At 42.5% G+C, this 19483-nt stretch overlaps 1 protein-coding gene across 1 annotated transcript in view; it reads right to left on the reverse strand.

Moving 5' to 3' along the window:
* Positions 1 to 2776: 2776 nt before the first annotated feature.
* Positions 2777 to 19483, reverse strand: part of snx33 (sorting nexin 33) — a 33649-nt gene continuing 16942 nt past the window's right edge. The window contains exon 2 of the mRNA XM_080736090.1: positions 2777 to 3583. Coding sequence (XP_080592216.1) covers positions 3330 to 3583 — 254 coding nt within the window. The 3' untranslated portion in view covers positions 2777 to 3329. The remainder of the gene's footprint in view (positions 3584 to 19483) is intronic.

Consider the following 19483-nt stretch of genomic DNA (forward strand, 5'->3'; position numbering starts at 1 on the left):
CTAGGGAAGAGATAAGACTATTTGATGGATGGTAGATTTCTAAGATTTCCGAGTAGTGAGATGTTACATATACTGCACATGAAGTTTTCTTGAAGAAAATAAATATCTATTGCTTTTTTCTCCAAATGGATATTTTTAATAAAACAAAGACGTCTTTCCAGGCACTCATGACATGAAGTGAAAATGGAAGGAAAACATTTAATTTATACATTTTGGAGTGAAACCTTTTATCACTAACATCAGTTATGTCACTATTATTACAGACTACATTTTGCGTGCTGCCTAGTCATCTGTTAATGTGACAATTTTGCTCTGATTACACATTACACAGCAGTCTCACTCATATACTGTAAACTGATTGAATCTCAGCGTGCATGTGGATGTGGTTGTATGAGTCATACGGCCAGTTGATCCAGTTCACCAGACAAGACTAGTTTCCATTTGAGTAGACAATATAATTGCAGAATTTCAACATAGTAACTTTGTTTGCAGTACACCAAATAGAAGAAATCAACCCATGCACGCACGCACTCACACACACACACACACACACACACACACACACACACACACACACACACACACACACACACACACACACACACACACGTGTGCGCATGCATGCGCGCACGGCCGCACGCACACACACACACACACACACACACACACACACACACACACACACACACACACACACACATACATACCGTACACACACACAAAGCCCCGCAAATATTTAAAACCTTGTGCAACCCTGTCTGTGGGTAGTATTAACAGAGCATACTGAAGGGCTAATGCAAGAAACCTTAAAGGATCACTTCACCTCTGGGACAACCAGATCTTATTTTATTGTTGTTTGGGACACGATCAACACAATCCTGAATTATTTTTTGTGTTCAATCTGTGTTTTTAGATATTTTAGTATATATTGCATCATCTATTGCATCATATGATGCAAAATGCATCATATGACCAGTTGTAGCATGCTGAAATACTAAAATATCTAAAAACACAGATTGAACACAAAAAATAACTCAGGATTGTGTTGATCGTGTCCCAAACAACAATAAAATAAGATCTGGTTGTCCCTGAGGTGAGGTGGTCCTTTAACCAACACTGTCCAACAACACACCAACAGCAGGAACTACATTCTGGTTGCTTTAAGAGGTCACAGGTCATGATTAGGGTTTAAGATTTCACATCAACGTGAATGACCATAAAAGCATCTGTACAATATACTACCCAGTTCTAGTGGTGGCAGTGGCTCAGGAGGTAGAGTGGTCGGCTGGGAATCATAAGGTTCCTGCATCCTGGCTCCCCCTGGCATCTGGTCAAAGTGTCCTTGAGCAAGACACTGAACCCCTAACTGCTCCTTGGGTGCTGTTCAGTGGCTGCCCACAACTCCTTAGGACAGTGGTTCTCAACCTTTTCAGGCCGCGACCCCCAAGATATTCATATTTGAACTGGGGACCCCCCACCCTGACGAGCACTAAGAGTTGAGGCATAACATTTTGTGTAACATGGTTCTATTGTGAAAATAGCAGATCTACATGTAGATCGGCTAGTTTCACAGTTTCTGCCTCTAATATTTGACAGTTTGGCCAGTGTTTAATTTGTCAATTTAGAGGTATTAAATAGTCCTTAAATTGTTTCTTTAGAAATGTGCAGATACCCTCTATACACTTAAACTTTATGTTGGTTTGTTTACTGTTGAGAGAAAAAAACAATGTTGCACATTAATATCATCTGGGGACCCCCCCAAAATAATTTGGGGACCGACCCACAGGTTGAGAACCACTGCCTTATGATGGGTAAAGTTCTGAAGACAATTTCCTCTATGTGCAAAACTTTCTTGGCCAATTAAGCTCCTGTACATTCTGTGCCAACATTTCTTCTAACGGTACAGAATATACAAACAGAGGTATCATACGCTGCTCTATTGGCTTTGTGGGACAGGTTACACTAACACTTAGCTGCTTGAAGGCACTTGGCTGATTTAGAAACTACAGGAAATTGAAATTATTGCAGAGTGAGTGACATTAAATCAGTACATTTTTCTACTCAAAGCTCAGACAGCCCTGGTTCATATGAGCAGAGAACAGGATGTGGAAAAGACGTCATACAGTGAACACCTGAGCAAGGGAAAAGATCAAAACAGGAGGTTCATAGTAAAAGAATCTGGGCAGATTTCAACCCACTTTTTCTTTTTACAGGTTTATTTGTTTCAAGCATGAATGGGACCAGTTCACTTTTAGTCTGTAGAAATTATTTGAAATTTTCGTTCTCTGTTCAACTGAGTTCATTTTCAGTTAAGTTCAGGGCAGTGTCATGTACAGGACAATTCAAACAACTAAACAGAAAAAAATAGGAATGAAAAACAAAAAAATTAAGAAAAAAAAAATACCTTGCAGATGTGATTTTCCTTTATGAACTGACCATATTGGTAATATTTATAGTAAACTCACACCCGAGGAGGGGCCAAAGTGCATGATGCCAGAAAGAAGATGGGGGTTTCAGGAAGAAAAAACCTGTACATGGCTTTTCATTGTTACACTACAGAACAGTAAACTAGAGATCCGCTAAGACTCTATGGTCGCATTTTAATCAAACCTCTTAAATAAACTGTCCCCTTTATCCAAAATGAACAACAGCTTCTAACGTAGACAAAGTGATGTTCTGTGGATTTCAGACGCATACAGTAGGTCTCTTAGAATGAAGATGTTATGACTGAGTTCTTCAAAGCACAGGACTGCTACACAGAGAGAAACATCTAGCCTCACAAGTTTCACAACATTCTCTTGATGGATGGTTGGTAGGTTGTAGAACTGTCCCCTTTTCTCTTCTGATATTTGGTGCCCTTTATATGTCCTTAAAAGCTCTGTATCCGTCCCTGTGTCCTTGAGTAAGCCTTCCAGCAGACTTAACGTTCTGTGGACAAGATAAACAGCAAAACATCAAAAAAGTACAATGGTACTTATCTTTTGGCATCTGGGTAGGCGGCTATATTGGAACCCAAATCATTGGATCCGTCAAAATGGACGACAACTCCGCAAAGAGTGTGCCAGGTAGGCAGCCATGTTTAAAGTCCCAGCTCCGCAACAGGCAGGCATGTTGGTGTAAAGTGTTTGACATCATTTGGCTTCACCCCTCAGTCGAAGCAACACTATTTCAACCAGCCAGACCCAAGTCGTGGAACTGGAAACAAGCGTCGACGTTGAGCGCTCGTGGTCACATGGTGCTGATGAGTGGCGGGGTTATGTAAGGTTGTCTACCCAATGGCCGACAGATGTTGCCTCGGTCCTTGTCCCTCGCGTGGATCCGTGGCGGTGTTACAGGCTGTCGTACATCCTCAGTGTGCGTTCCAGCTGCTGCACAATGCGCTGGTAGAATGCAATCTGCTCCTTGATGTAAGCCTGCATCATGTCCCTGAAGTCCACCTCTCGTCTGCAGTGGAAGTGGCTCATCTCGGCCTGCAGGGCGAAGCCCACCGTCCTGCAGCGCTTCCTAATGCCGTCTGCCTCGTTCTGATCCATCTTCCCCTCGTCGCTCATCCTCTGGCTCTCCTTCACCTTGGCAAACGCACCTGGGGAGAGGGAGAACGAAAGAGATGAAACACTTTGTGGGCCAAGATGTTAATAGATATAATAAATAAACACATAGAGCCACAGCGTGAGGTTCCTTTTTTCCTATTTAATTTGGAATTGCCAGCATGTCATTAATCCACCTGGTGTGAGCTTTCTCCCATCTACTAGCAGGTTTATTGTTCTGTGAATCAGCTTCCTTTGTTCATTTCTTAATCTCCGGCAGTGGATTCTTGCACTTGGCCCTGTGTGTCTGTCCACAGCTAATCTTGCATACTGCTGGGTAATCAGCCTCATATTTCTTATGCACGCTGCCAGCAGGCAGAGGACCAAAATTACTTCAAATTGGTCAATGACAACTATGTTATTTTTGTGAATTAATAACTGCAGAGCAATCACACAGTCAGTAACCACAGGCACGGACATCTGAGAAGAGAAAGGTAGAAAATGAATGTCTATGAGAGAGACAGGGAGGAAGGCAGGCATCTCAAGCTAAAGGCACTCCATAACATCAACTATAGATATAGTATTGATCTTAAATAAATCTATACTATAGCATAACTTCACTTCCAAACACAACCACAAACCCACATCAATAGTGTTTATAAAAAATCACACCCAATGTGAAGTGAGCGGTGGTCGTGCTTGCAGAACGTCTTCAGACTAGGATTTGAGTCTAGGATGTACAGGGTATGCTACACACACACGTTTTGCTATGGCAAAACGCTGAGGAAAAAGGCTACAGACACACGCACAGCTACTCTATGGAGCGGTTTACCACTGCTCAAAAAAAGAAGAAAAAAATCACACCCGTGTGAAGTGGAGCTGTGTGTGTGTGTGTGTGTGTGTGTGTGTGTGTGTGTGTGTGTGTGTGTGTGTGTGTGTGTGTGTGTGTGTGTGTGTGTGTGTGTGTGGATCATGTGTACCGATTTTTGTGACATTTGAAGAAAATATGTAGGAAAAGGAGCAAAAAGTGTGTTTTGGAGAAAATTCAAGATGGCGGAAAATCTATCATGGCGCAAATGGGCGTGGCCTATATGGGGAGATGCGTCATGACCCAAGGAATCCAGGGAAAAAATATTTTTAATTTTCCGACCTACGGTTCAAGAGTTACAGGCCAAAACGTAAAGTGGGGTGTTATGGCGCCACCATGCGGCCAAATGACACAATTATTTTTTATTTAATCCTTGAAATCATTATGAACCTCCTCTCCAAGTCTTGAAACTCTAGCCCCTATGGTTTGCGAGAGACAAATAATTGAATGTGAGTTTTTGCGATTCCCATTATAAGTCAATGGGGAAAATTAATTCACTAATAAATTAATATCAATTAAACTATTGAACCTTTCTCTTAGCAAGTTACTAGCCCACGATTCCCGAGTAAGCCGGTCGATTTGACATATGGCGCGAGTGTGTGGTGGCAAAACTGTGGGACTAGTAGCGTGCCGAAGTTTAGGAAGTTCAGGCTACATACACACACACACACAGACACACACACAGACAGACAGACAGACCCACACAGCCACGTATAGGGAGGCTGTGTTTCACACAGCTCCAATAAAGTTTCCCTAGAACTATAGTGTGTTGCCCTGTTAGGGCAACCACACTAACTAGAAAATGTGCAATTTGGGAAATTGCGAGTGTGGTTGCCTGCCCTGCCGCCCCCTATGGGTCGAACTGGAAATGCTTTTGGGGATTTGTTGAATATCCCACCCGTGACTTGTGGTTACAATTTGGTGTTGACTGGATGTTTCGTTTCTGATTTATGGCTACTTCTTACAAAACGGGCTCCTCCCGCTAACTTTGGAACCCTGTTACGGAAGAACGGTATGGACTATCGAAATATCCTTTGAATATGTTTATCGCATGAGTCCATAGATCATGTGTACCGATTTTTGTGACATTTGGAGAAAATATGTAGGAAAAGGAGCAAAAAGTGTGTTTTGAAGAAAATTCAAAATGGCGGAAAATCTATCCTGACGCAAATGGGCGTGGCCTATATGGGGAGATGCGTAACCCTAACCCATGACCCAAGGAATCCAGGGAAAAAATAATTTTAATTTTCCGACCTACGGTTCAAGAGTTATAAGCCAAAACGTAAAGTGAGCTGTTATAGCGCCACCATGAGGCCGAATGATGTAATTATTTTTCAGTTAATCCTTGCCTGCATTATGAACCTCCTCTCCAAGTTTTGAAACTGTAGCCCCAATGGTTTGTGAGGGAAAAATAATTCAATGTGAGTTTTTGTGATTCCCATTATAAGTCAATGGGGAAAATTAATTCACTAATAAATTAATATCAATTAAACTATTGAACCTTTCTCTTAGCAAGTTACTAGCCCACGATTCCTGAGTAAGCCGGTCGATTTGACATATGGCGCGAGTGTGTGGTGGCAAAACTGTGGGACTAGTAGCGTGCCGAAGTTTAGGAAGTTCAGGCTACATACGGACACACACACAGACAGACAGACCCACACAGCCACGTATAGGGAGCCTGTGTTTCACACAGCTCCAAAAATGTTTAGTATAACTGTATGGCCTGGCTACAACAGCACAGTAGCATGACATTGTTGTATTCCTATTTTAGTTGCTGTGGATGGGGTTGGAACCAATTACCAATACCAACCCCATAATACCAGTTCAAGAACATCGCATTCCCTCAAATGATGACATCACAGTCTATAACATCGCTGTCCCAGTGGAGGGGCAGGGCCACTAGGCACCATTTCAACAGGCTCTAATATCTGAGCTCTTAAATTATAATAATACCGGTAAAACAATAGCCCACTCAAATGTGCATTTAATTATCTTTACAACGGTTCACAACATCGCTGCTTTTAATCATTTTTCTTCCTCTAAACGAAAAATAAAAGTTAAATCAAGTGGACCATTTTAATAATGAATGGCCGTTATCAAAGGCTAACTCATTGTGAAAAAATCTTTCCTGTATAATAAATAGGTCACTGGTCTGTGCCAGAGAGAGCAGGCGCATGTGAGAGGCTGAGGTGAGGTGATGCTTCCAGGAAGTTTTGGTTCTTAACGAGCTAAATGAGAGCCCATGTTACAATTGTTCTGTGTGCTTGAATTGCTTTTATTGTGTAGAGAACTAAGACAAACTGCTATAAAGATGTTATTGTATTGATGTCATTTTGTGATGTCATCTTTTTCTGCAAATGTATCACCTTCATTTATGACATCTTCCTTAGTGTGTCAAATCTTACATAACGTGCGTGTGTGCGTGTCTGTGTCTGTGTGTGTGTGTGTGTGTGTGTGTGTGTGTGTGTGTGTGTGTGTGTGTGTGTGTGTGTGTGTGTGTGTGTGTGTGTGTGCGTGTGTGTGTGTGTGTGAAAATAAACTTTGAAACATTAACAAACCTTGCTGAAAGCATCTGCTAATTCACTCAACCATATTTGCTTTAAAATGAAAGATTTGCACAATTTTACAAAACTATTCAAAGATAGCCGACCCCACGACGTGTCGCACCGCAATGCTTTGTGAGCTTGTAGATCGGTTATTTCGGTTATATAACAGACCAAGTTCAAAATAGGGCTTAAGTGGTTAAACAGGCTTGGGCCTACGGAGTGCGGTGCCCTGGATTCGCGTATGGAATTCTTGGCCGTAAAGTGTGGAGAAAGGCATGTAGGGCACTTCCAGCAGGCTGCAGAATGTGTGATCCATACAGTCTGTGGTACAGCTGACCTACATTCTCTCTCTCTCTCTCTCTGCTTTGTTTTCCACATGAGAGGAGAGCGTGCATCACCACAGAGCATGTCTGACTCGGACAGACAAAAAAGAACACAGGGAAGGGGAGGGGGGGGGGGGGGGGTGCTGGTGGGTACGGGTAAGGTTTTGGTTAGAGAGAGATTGTGTGCGTGCGGTGCAGTGCGTGCAGAGGGCCTGCTCATTATTTCCAGATCAGCCAATTCTAAGATGCTTGTTACCCATTCTGTCCTCTCGCTTTACTACTGAATACAGAGGTACTAACGGCCAAATTAATCATGTGCAAACTGTAGAAAATATGAGTCTAAAGCCTGTTTTACACTTTGTTGTTTGCCAGTGTGAAGTGCCGAAGATAGCAGATCTACAAGTTCGAAATTAACTTGTCACATTATTAGCCCAATCAAGACAGCAGGAGCCAAATACTTGAACCAATCTGTATACAAACCCCTGCAGCCAACAGAGGCCACAGTGATTTACAGCCAATGACCCGAGCTTACATTGGATGTGTTTATCTGTCCTAAACAGACAGAGCACATCTCTGTGTCACATGAGTGAATGGACAGCTACTGTGGTTGGACCGGAGAGGAGAGGGGGCGAGAGGAGAGGAGAGGACAAGGGAGGAGAGGAGAGGGGAAGAGAGGACACGAGAGGACAGGCCAGGACAGGAGAGGAGAGGCATGAATCGGAAAAAACAGCATTTTAAACGGTAATGGGAGATGGGAAAGGTATAGACATTTGGACAGAGAAAGAAACAGAGGGAGAGAGAGACACAGAGACAGAGATTGAGTGGGGGCAGTTTCAGGAATCTGCTACATTCTTCATTCACTCCCACAGTGCTCCTTTCGGGGGTCAAAGGTCACGGAGGGAACCAGTTAGAAAAGCAGCAGCTCCTCTCTCCTCTCTGATCTGAGACAGGAAGTCCTCTTTACTGATAGTCACTGTTTGTTTACTCTACAGCACACTGTGTGTGTGTGTGTGTGTGTGTGTGTGTGTGTGTGTGTGTGTGTGTGTGTGTGTGTGTGTGCGTGTGCGTGTGTGTGTGTGTGTGTGTGTGTGTGTGTGTGTGGGAGTAGGATGTGTGTGTTCTTTTGTCTTTTTCTGTACACTGTACAATACTCAGTGTTTATCTGTCTGAGAGTGCACATATGGAACTGATAGAGTGAAAATATGTATTTATTACTCTTGTATAGATAGGTAACATGTCATTAGGTCGAACACCCTTTGGTCCGACCACCAAAACCTAACCTTAACCCTAACCCTAACCTCAGTAAAACTATGCCTAAACCTACCCCTAACCCTAACCTCAGTAACCGTGACGCAGGTGATTATCTAACCTGCCGACGCTGGTGAGTGATTATCTAACCTGCCGACGCTGTTCAACCCAACGGGAGTTCGACCTATGGGACAGTCCCCGTAGCTATACATTCCATGTGTATGTGCTCGTTCATATTAGGTAGCCTGTATGTCTATGGAGTATCCATTTGTACATTCTCAGGATTAAACGTAAATGTGTTCATATTTGTACATATAAACACTGCACACAGACAGGTGTCTTGCGTACCTTTTTCTGAGCTTATGTCTTGTCTGTAGCTGTGTCTGTCGTTCTTGACCTTTCCCAAACCCATCAGGGCATGTCTCTTTTCAGCAAACACCCTGCACTCTCCATGGAGAGATCTTCCTAGAACCCAGCCTGTTCCAATTCCCACACTTTATTATTACAGTGTTGTTGTTTTATATATATTTTCTAGAATGAGTCCATCTAAATCTAGTCCATCTAGCAGCGCTGGGACCAATACTCTGATGCACAGCTCAGAGATGGAGCAGCAACAACAACAAACACGATTTTAGTGATTTCAAAAGGATTTCATTTCTTATGATAAAGAAAATAGTCTACAGATTCTGTTAATTCCTTGCCTATTTTTTCCAAAACATTCCTTAGTGCAAGGGTCTTCAACAGGGGGAGTTGCTACAGGGGGTCCTCCAAATCTTTGTTTTTCTCTTTTTTATATTAACCACTTGAACCCTAGCGTCCATATTCTGAGAACTAGCCAAAAATAGCAGATCTACAAGCTCGCAGCGCGAGGCGTTGTGAGCTTGTAGATCGGCTATTTTCGGCAAAGAGGTTTGGTGTAGAGGGGAAAAAGAGCAGACTAAGTACAGAGTGAAAGGTCAAGTTTTTGTAAGTGTTTTGACGGTTCAAGTGGTTAAATATCTGAAATCACAAATTGACATGAATCCAAAATACACTGATGATTGTGCTGTCAAACAATGAAACTGTCATGGAATCTATGAACAGGTTGTGGGGGTCCCTGCTTCATCTCTCTCAACTAAGGGATCCTTGGCCTGAAATGTTGAAGACCCCTGCCTTAGTGTATTGTGTCTTTGTTTACTTGGCTGCCATACTGGATACAGCAAAATCCAGATTGATATGATCCAGGTGCTAAGTCTCCGCCCACAGCAACAGTCTGAACTTCATACAACAGTGTGTTTAGTCATACCAACGGCCTGTTCTTCATACTATAGACCCGTTTCTTGTTTACAAACATTGAGACTAAATGCACAGGTGACTGTACCATGTAATCAATTCCCACCAATCCCCAAACCTGTTATTTTTGGGGAGCGCTGGTTTCATTGGCTAATTTTGGTACCGACCTGCGCGCGCATCTAGTTCTTATCAGTGTAACGTTGACCTGAAACGGGTTAATTGGTCTGTTTTTCATAGCAGTCTGCTATCAAGAACAGACGCTGTTCTTGAATGAGTTTGATTGACCAGTCAGAATCAAGTATTCAACCAGGCTGTACAACAGTTATACATTGCCCACACCTCAGGTTATTTCCACAGGCCACTGTGTAGCTTACAGAGATCGTACAGCAAATAAAACCTACTTGCCAACACGTGCCTGTCAACAGACATGTATCCTGTTCAAGTGTCTGAATCCCTCTTAAACTATTTCAACACCTCTGTGGCTTCCTTTAGCATGATTCTAAAACGGGACCTCAAAAAAGTGTTTGGACTGAGACTGCACAAAACGTTTTAATTTAACTCCAGTTCCATTTTCCAAAGAAATGGTACACGTGTACACTCCATGTGTACAACCCATAAACTAACACTCACTTAGGGGTATCTTGGTAGCTCACACCAAAAGCTTTAAGTGCAGTAAAGTTTCCAACTTTTCATGTGAGTTTGACACGGAACCCTCAAAGGCCAGATTAGTGAGGTTTCCTGTTCCTGGAACACAATACAATACGTGACTATCTAATTATAGTCTAATTAATGTTAAACGTATTACAGCTGTAGTACAATAATTTAATACATATCAGTGGAATGCAGTGGGAGGGGGTCTCTTATGAAAAATGTGGCGGTCACAAAAGAATGTGTGCGTGCGTGTGTGTGTGTGTGTGTGTGTGTGTGTGTGTGTGTGTGTGTGTGTGTGTGTGTGTGTGTGTGTGTGTGTGTGTGTGTGTGTGTGTGTGAGAGAGAGAGAGAGAGAGAGATCCTGTGTCCACGCCTCATTGTTCTGATGCAAAACTAGCCTAATGAAATCATTCTGTGTGTTTAACTCGTCAGTACATAAAACTTCAGTCATGCTCTACTAAGGGGAGGGAGGCCCAGTGGCCACACAACAAATATTATGTTCTCATATATACCAGTAACACTCCCTAATCGGGAGATAAGCGACCGTAGGTCACTTATCTCCACAAATAGGGCAAAAATGTGTTTTGCCAAAATCTTCCTGATCCATGTTGATGACATGAGTGTAGACATACTGTGTAGTGATTTTCGTGATTTTAGGGCAAAATCTGTAGGAGCAGTGTCCAAAAATGTGTTTTTAAAAATCGGCCTGGAGGTGGCGCTATATGGGAGAGATTCATGTTGATGGGATGAGTGTAGACATACTGTGTACCGATTTGCGTGATTTTAGGGCAAAAATTGTAGGAGCAGTGTCCAAAAATGTGTTTTGCAAGAATCGGCCTCATGGTGGCGCTAGAAGAGGTGTGACAGACAGACTGACTGACTGACTGACTGACTGACGGACTTACACTTTGTGCAGGGTTTGATAGTAAATGCGACCTACGGTCGCAATCAAAATAATTTCTTTTTGAAGAAATATATTTTTGAGTGGCCAAAACATACCACAGTTCTCCGCCAGGTCAGGTAGGTTATTGTGGCCTCCTGGTGGCGATATAACAGGCCAATGTGAAAAGGGTGGCATTTGTTCCTCTGCCTAGTGGGAGTGTGCATGCAAAATATAACAGAAATCGCACACTGGGTTCATGATTTGAGGCTTTTTGTTCAAAACGGATGAATCCTGCAAACTTTGGAAGCCAATGTTAGCCAATTAGGATGGAATATGAAATATTGGAGAGAGCTGTCTTATCACATGACTATAGAGATACTGTGTACCAATTTGCGTGATTTTTGGAGAAAATCAGCAATATCCATATTTTATTCTTTTTTACATAAGTCGGCCTCCTGGTGGCGCTATGAAAGGCAGATGTGAAAAACGCAGGGCAAAGGTTTTCCCATGGCCTCTAGGGAGGCCTAGAGGCCATGGAGGCTGATTTGAAAAATGTTAAGTGGCATTTCTTCCTCGGCCTAGTGGGAATGTGCGTGCACGTCATTTTCAGAAAGCTTCAAAAATATCGAATCTTAAATATGGCTTAATTATACAGAAAAAATGGAACACATCGGCTGCCTACTGCTGATACCATATTAAAACAAAAAGTTCAAATAATTGCCAATGTATCAATAGTATATATTTGTCTGGCTTTACAAGATCCCACTGGCTACAAGAGGGGGTCTGTGACTGGAGAGTCCAGAGTGCGGAAATGGGTTGGCAAAGCATCCATGATCCATCCCCAGTGTGGTGTTGGAGTAGTAGATAGATAGATAGAAGAATAGAAGAAGACCTTGGTTGTACTGCGCCGTGCTGGACAGGTCCCAGAATGTAAATGTATGTATGAGTCAAGCAAGGTGAACTCAAATGGCTAAAACACCTGACATCTGTATTTGGTCTCTAAAAGAAACATGCTTCTATCCCACTGTATCTCACTATTAACCTGTTAAGATCTGGGGCCGATTCTAAAAATGTCATCTAAATCCTAACAGTTTTCTGAAAATACTTATGTATGTCAGTGGTTCTCAAACTTTTTCATGTCAAGGACCCCCCAAAATCGTATGTATTTCCGGTCGACCCCATATCAAAATATGTTCTTCCGGAAACCCCTAAAAGCAAAGATTTTAGTTAAAATGTACATGATATGTTTTTCAAAAGTATCTATGATGTCATAGTGCGGCACTTGTAGATCTACTATTTTTGAACAGTATAGTATAAACAGATGTTTCTCCGGTTTTAATGGGTTAGTGGTCAATGTGTTTTAACATTTTCTCTCTCTCTCATAATTTAACAGGTTTCTCTTGTTCCAAATCATGTTTAGATACATTTTTTCAAATTAATTTGGTGGGAGGAATATGGTCATGGCGTGGACGGAGGAGTGCTTGTTGCGACCGTAGGTCGCACTTACTACAGAAAGCTCCACCATCAGTCTGTCACAGTCTGTTACTACAGAAAGCTCCACAGTCAGTCTGTCACACGTCACACTTTTGCCCTGCTCATATCTCCGCAACCGTTGCCCCGATCCATGCCAGATTTTGCACACACACTCCTTGCCTGCCGAACTACAACCTCCAAGGAGCCCCCGGAGCTCCAGGGACCCCCAGGTCCCTGGGGGACCCCCAGATGTAAAAAATGACCAAATGTGCAAAAATGACCAAATGACCACCCCAACGGGGCTGCTCACGGGGAATTCCCGGGGACCACCGACTCCTTGTGCTCCAGAACGGATGCAAAAGTGGTGGCGCCCCCAGTGGAGGACCCCCTGCCACTGCAGCGCACATAAAATGCCCTAACTTGGCCTAGGAGCCACCGGGAGAGCCGGGGCCGGTACCTATTCGTCCGCCTCGGCGGCGCGGAGACCCCACCCCTCATTTCTCACATGGCCCTCTTCTAGCGCCACCATGAGGCCGATTCTTGCACAACACATTTTTGGACACTGCTCCTCCAATTTTTGCCCTAAAATCACTCAACTCGGTACACAGTATGTCTACACTCATGTCATCAACATGGATCCGTCCACATTTTTTGGGGACACTGCTCCCTACTCTTTGTGTATACATGTCACCTACGGTCGCTTATCTCCCGATTAGGGAGTCTTACTGGTTTTGTTTCACTCAACATCATGTGTATTATGTGCAATTTTGAAACACGTTCCTAAACCTGTTCTGTCCACCATTGATAAGAAATTTCTGTCTACATGTTTGAGCTGTAATGGTTGCTCATGTACAACTGTGTGTGGTGTAATAGTGGATATGTGTGCAAGTCCACTGACATGTTCGAATAAACAGTTTTTTTTGGGTTTGTTTGTATGTCATGAGTGTGAAATCCATTGTGCAATGTGCATGCTCACGTGTGAGTTAACGACTATGCACATCGTTATGCATCGATGCTTCAGGCACTGTGTTTTGTGTGTGTGTGTGTGTGTGTGTGGGGGGGGGGGGGGAGGGGGGGTAATCTTCCATGCTGCAGCAGTCATGTCGCACGCTGTGATCTAACAGCATTCCAGTACAGTAAGGTGTGTGTTAAGGTGTGTGTTGGACTTGGTGTGTCTATACTCTATACTTGATGATTACAGTAAGGTGTGTGTGCTGCTGTTAGGGCTGTCACAAACTGTGTTTTTGGCATTGAACACTGTCTGGAACAAATAAATTAACGTAGCGTTTCTGTCTGGCTTTTAGGCTTCTTAAACAAACATTCCACAGGGAAGAAGTGACAAATAACGTGAATATACAAAGAAATGAGTGAATTATTTTATAATGTAATTTCTTAGATCTGCTATTTCAGCTACTTTTGGAAAATGATTGAAAATTTATTATTATGACGATTATGCAAAAATAATTGCGATGATCTAAAATAATTTCCATTATGTAATAATTGTCACAGGCCTAGTTGGTGTTTAAAAAAAGTGTGAATAGCAGCACACCAATAACCTTTAAAGCAAGGCATTGACTCAGATGCACTTTCTTTTATTATGCTACATCAGGCTGACACATTTCGTCCAGAGCCTTCATCAGAGCATATAGTGACTTGACTATGCTCCGATAAAGTCTCGGCCAAAACACATCAGCCTTGCATCTGAGTCAATGCCTTGCCTTTTCTTTGTTTTTTTTGAGCTGCTAATCCCACTTTTCGTGGTATTGTAAACCAGTGGTTCTCAACCAACATGAAGTTTAAGTATAGAGGTTATATGCACATTTCTGCAGTGTCAATGTAAGGACTTAGCGGCAGAAAGTTTGAAAATAGCCGATCTACATGCTCACAACGCCTCGTGTCGCGAGGCGTTGTGAGCATGTAGATCGGCTATTTTCATAATAGAACCGTGATATACAAAATGTAATGTCTCAACTCTTAGTGCTCGTCAGGGTGGGGGGGTCCCCAGTTCAAATATTATTATTTTGGGGGTCGCGGTCTGAAAAGGTTGAGAACCATTGTTCTAAATGTAGTGCTGTTTGTACTCTGAGCAGTGAGCACCCATGGGGAAGCCAGAGAAAGTGCACCTGCTCCACATCCAGCCCCGTGTGGGTGGGTGTGTGTGTGTGTGTGTGTGTGTGTGTACGTGCAATGCTGATCATTACAGTAAGGTGGGTGTGTGTTGGTGTCAGTACAGCTGCAGTGCTGAGCGATTATTTTATCCTTTATTCCCTTTTCGATTAATTGAAAAGCACAATTGTTCTTTTTAAGTCAACAAATCAATTAACCTAACCACATTGTTTTAAACTTTGTTGGGGAATTGTGGAAATAGCAGATCAACAAGCTCATAACGCATAGAGATACCACATGTGCATTCTGAGCTTGTAGATTGGCTATTTTCACCATTTAAAAATGTATAATATTGAAAATGTTCACCTACATGTATAACGATATGCAGAAAATAGGAATCGATTTTTAATCAATCATTTTATGAAATGATAAATTATCGATTACTTCTTATTATCGATTAAATGGATTTGTTTGATTAACTGTTGCAACCCCTATACAGTGTGTGTGAGTTGGTGTGTCTGTACTTGCAGTTGCAGTGCGATTGCACAAACCAGCGCTGGTCCAATTCCACAGTACTAACCCTAGGTTTTGTGTCTGGCAGTGACAGTATACACATACAGAATCAAGTCCCAGATGACTCTAACAGGAGATACTGTATATTTTCAATTGAAAAGAATGAACTATCCCTTTAAGAGTGAAGTTGAATGGAGTCTTCTTCAGTCATGAAAACATGTCAGCCAGCCTAATTAGTAAGGCGTGTGTTTATCCTCCAAATCCTGCCTGACATGCTGGTGGTGGTGGGGGGCACATAAGGGTGTGAATGTAACTGTGTGACCATGTGCATGCTCCACAAACTGGGTGTGTATGAGCAGTGTGTGTGTGTGTGTTTGTGTGTGTGTGTGTGTGTGTGTGTGTGTGTGCGTGCGTGCGTGCGTGCGTGCGTGCGTTGATCTGTAATGTGTGAATTATTACAGCCCTAGTCGTATTCTACAGTCAGGCCACTCGCTGTGATGCCAAGCTTATCAAAAGTAGAATTACATATAAAACAAGTCTATAAAACAACTTCACACTTTTCTTTTACTCTCTTTACTTTAACCAATCCTTCTTTCCCATGTACACTATGTTCTATGTATCGATGCTGGTGCCTTTATTCAGAGCAACTAACCAAAGGTGTAACAGACTGTGGCAGGCTGTTTAGTTGTACATAAAGTACGGTTAAAAAGATAATAATTAGATATTGGTTCCTGTGAAGAAGCTTGGGGTTACTTGCATATTAATGAACTGTGCTAGACACATTGACTACTCTGGGGAACAAGCAGTGAGGTTTTCTGATCAACATTGTGTTGAGATTGTAGTAGGAAGAAAGATGAAAAGGTTGAGCTTCCTAATTACTGCAGCCTCCCTCCTTTTATGAAAAACTCATACTTATGTATTAAAGCATTACCTAGAGCATTATAGAACTGCAGACACTGTAGAGAAAGGAGTATGTGGGCTCCCTTTGATCCTAGAAGCAACATGTAAAGTGCCATGAGATGACTAGAGGAAAAAGAAAAGGCTTTGGCAGGAAGTAGTGGTAGTAAAAACTCTGCTCCTAATCCTCGGTAATGTGCTGCTAATGTTTGGCAAAGTAGCAATCTGCCATCACCTGCTCTGCTATGTACACAGATTATAGAGCACGACTTTTGGCAGAGTTTTGGGTCCAATAGCGATCCCAATTTCAGCGATTCTTAGCCCACTGATTACCGATGTTGTGACCGATATCAATAATGGGAAAATGTATATTTTATTAACCACTTTCAACCTGGCATCCCTTTTTTGAACATGAACAATGAACATAGGAGATTTTCAAACACATTCAAATTTAGCACATATACCTTGTAGATACTGGTAGTCTATGTTTGAAAGCTTTCGAATAGGGCTTAATTCTACTTATTTAAGAATCGGTACACTTGTGGGCTACATAACTGCCAATACCGAACATCATTAAAAAAATCGGCCAGACCGGTCTGGCTCTACAAGATTATCCTAATGCTACAAGAGTGTGCCCCGGCCGGGTCATACAAAAGACTATAAAGCAGGCTGAGTGCCTGTTTGGCACTCAGCATCAAGGGTTGGATTGGGTAAGTCCCTGCGACATACTAGTGTCATGTCCAGGGGGTACTTGTACATCAAGCTGCCTCACGCTACTGAAACAGGAGATAGGCTCCTCACCAACATGAGATGACTTGCTTGGAGGTTTAGTATCTCACCTACTGTCAGCTCCTAGTACTTATTGTGGTCTTAGCTACCCAAACTGTGCTACACATACAGTACACTGAGTTGGCAGTGCCCAGAATTGAACCCGGAACCTTGCCATTCAAAAGCGAGTGCACTGCTGTCTGAGCCACCCAGACACTTTTGGATCCATTTTTGGATGCAATCCACGAAAGGCACACTGATTTAACACCAGAGATCCTGACAAATGCACGTTGTGACCACACAGATGAGACCAATGGCTTAGGGCTAGTGTTAGAGAGAGAGAGGGAGAGAGAGAGAGAGAGAGAGAGAGAGAGGGAGAGAGAGAGAGAGAGAGAGAGAGAGAGAGAGGAGTGTGTGTGTGTGTGTGTGTGTGTGTGTGTGTGTGTGTGCGTGTGTGCGTGCGTGCGTGCGTGCGTGTGTGCGTGCGTGCGTGCAGTAGCTGATGTCCGTGTCAAGCACCACATTGAACTGATGACTCTCTCACTCTCGCTTTTCATCATTAGCTTTCTCTTTCCGTCTCCCTTTCTTCTTTTCTGTCTCTCTGTACATGTATCTTATTCTCTTCGTCTTTCTTTTTCTAAAAACACAAAATATGTCTTGTTAAATTATATTAATTGTAAGGAAGAGAAGAGAAGAGAAGAGAAGAGAAGAGAAGAGAAGAGAAGAGAAGAGAAGAGAAGAGAAGAGAAGAGAAGAGAAGAGAGATTAAGCTGGCATGAGAAGTTCAGGAAGAAAAACAAAACAAAAGACTAGTGAATCAGCAGTACATCTGCCAGAGTTTAAAGTTCTGAATGTAACCTTCGGGGGAAACAATCTGTAAAAAGCCAAACATTTTCTGACGAGTCAGCCCTTTGTGTCAGCATTTAGCCAATCATGTACAGCGATACTAGCAGGCAGCTACAATTTATATCAGAGCAGGAATGTGTGCACACAGCTTATAGTCTCCATTTAAATGTCCCTGTTTATTCTTGTTCAAAGAGGATTGTTGCTGTGAGGCACTTTGAGGGAACACCCAAATGAGCCTTTATCCTTCATTACTTCAGCGACAAGGAATGTCCAGAAACAGACGCTGCACAGGACATGAGGGAAACACTGTACTTTAAAATAGCCTCTCAATGCAGCATATTAGTGTAAATATATGAGAAAATAAACATACTGTATCAGTAGCACGACTGGTTTGTCTCCTTAGGTACTTACACAGTATTAGTGTGCAGTGCACTCACATGACATTTCTAAGGTTAATGCAGGTCGTCGCTGTCAAGTGGAAACCGAAAACCTTGTATATCCAAATGCCAAATCACACTGTTATTTACAGTTGTATACTTTTCACTGCTTACATATCTATAAAACCCACATACAGTCAAAATAGCCAACCTTCCAGATCTATAAGTTTACAACACATCATGATGCAACATGTTTAGAGCTTGTAGATCAGCTAATTATGCTCCTTTTGTGCAATGCACAGTATGTACGATGGCAGTAGTAGAGCATTAATTTACAAAATAAATAAAAGGCTTCTTGAAATATGGAGATAAAGGTTTCTGCTGGACAAACACTGTATAGAATCGAGTATGGCACCAACATTTAATTCTCTCTGTAGCTCAACTGCTGTTTTCAATAGCTTCTTGCCTTCTTTCACTATTATTAGCTGATACTGCATGATGTCAGGACTTTATGGCATCTGTGCAAACATTGTTGTGGGGGTTTTCTGGCAATCGTTAAGTTACCAGTAACACAGCAGAACACAATTTAGCTTGTACTCCCTTTAGACCAAAAAGAAACTTTGAAATACAAATTTCCATTCTTGTTTCATTACACTTATTTTGATGTCCTTGTGGCGATCCCCTCCTAGGCATAGTAACACTCGCCAGGGAATGCATCAAAGGAACCTCTCGGATACCTTTGTGCCTCAAACAAGCAGCTTTGGCGCGCAGTAATTAACCGTTCCTCCCAATCTGTGGAACAACACTGTAGAACAAGTACTTTTGTAATAAACAAATCTATAAAGCTAATATTCACTAATGACAAAGTGATGTACAGCCATCTGCAGGAACATGCCAGTAAAAAAGTATTAGTCCTGTGTCAGCTCTGTGTCCATGCATGCATACATTCAACACATCATCTGCTGAACAGATGAGTGGTTTTACTTGAACTTTGGAGCCGAAAAGCAAAGGGAACACAAAGACTGACTGGAATGTTCACGTCCCTGTACTGAGGAACAACACTTGTTAGGAACCACGGCCATTAACCCCAACAGGAGCACATCTAATGGGACCTCATCCTGCACTGGAGGAGTAGGCCTGACTGACCATGGCAGCGTTTCTGGTAACTGAATCTGCTGACACTTT

This window comes from Nannobrachium achirus (assembly GCF_963921795.1).
Source record: "Nannobrachium achirus genome assembly, chromosome: 11".
Lineage (NCBI taxonomy): Eukaryota > Metazoa > Chordata > Actinopteri > Myctophiformes > Myctophidae > Nannobrachium > Nannobrachium achirus.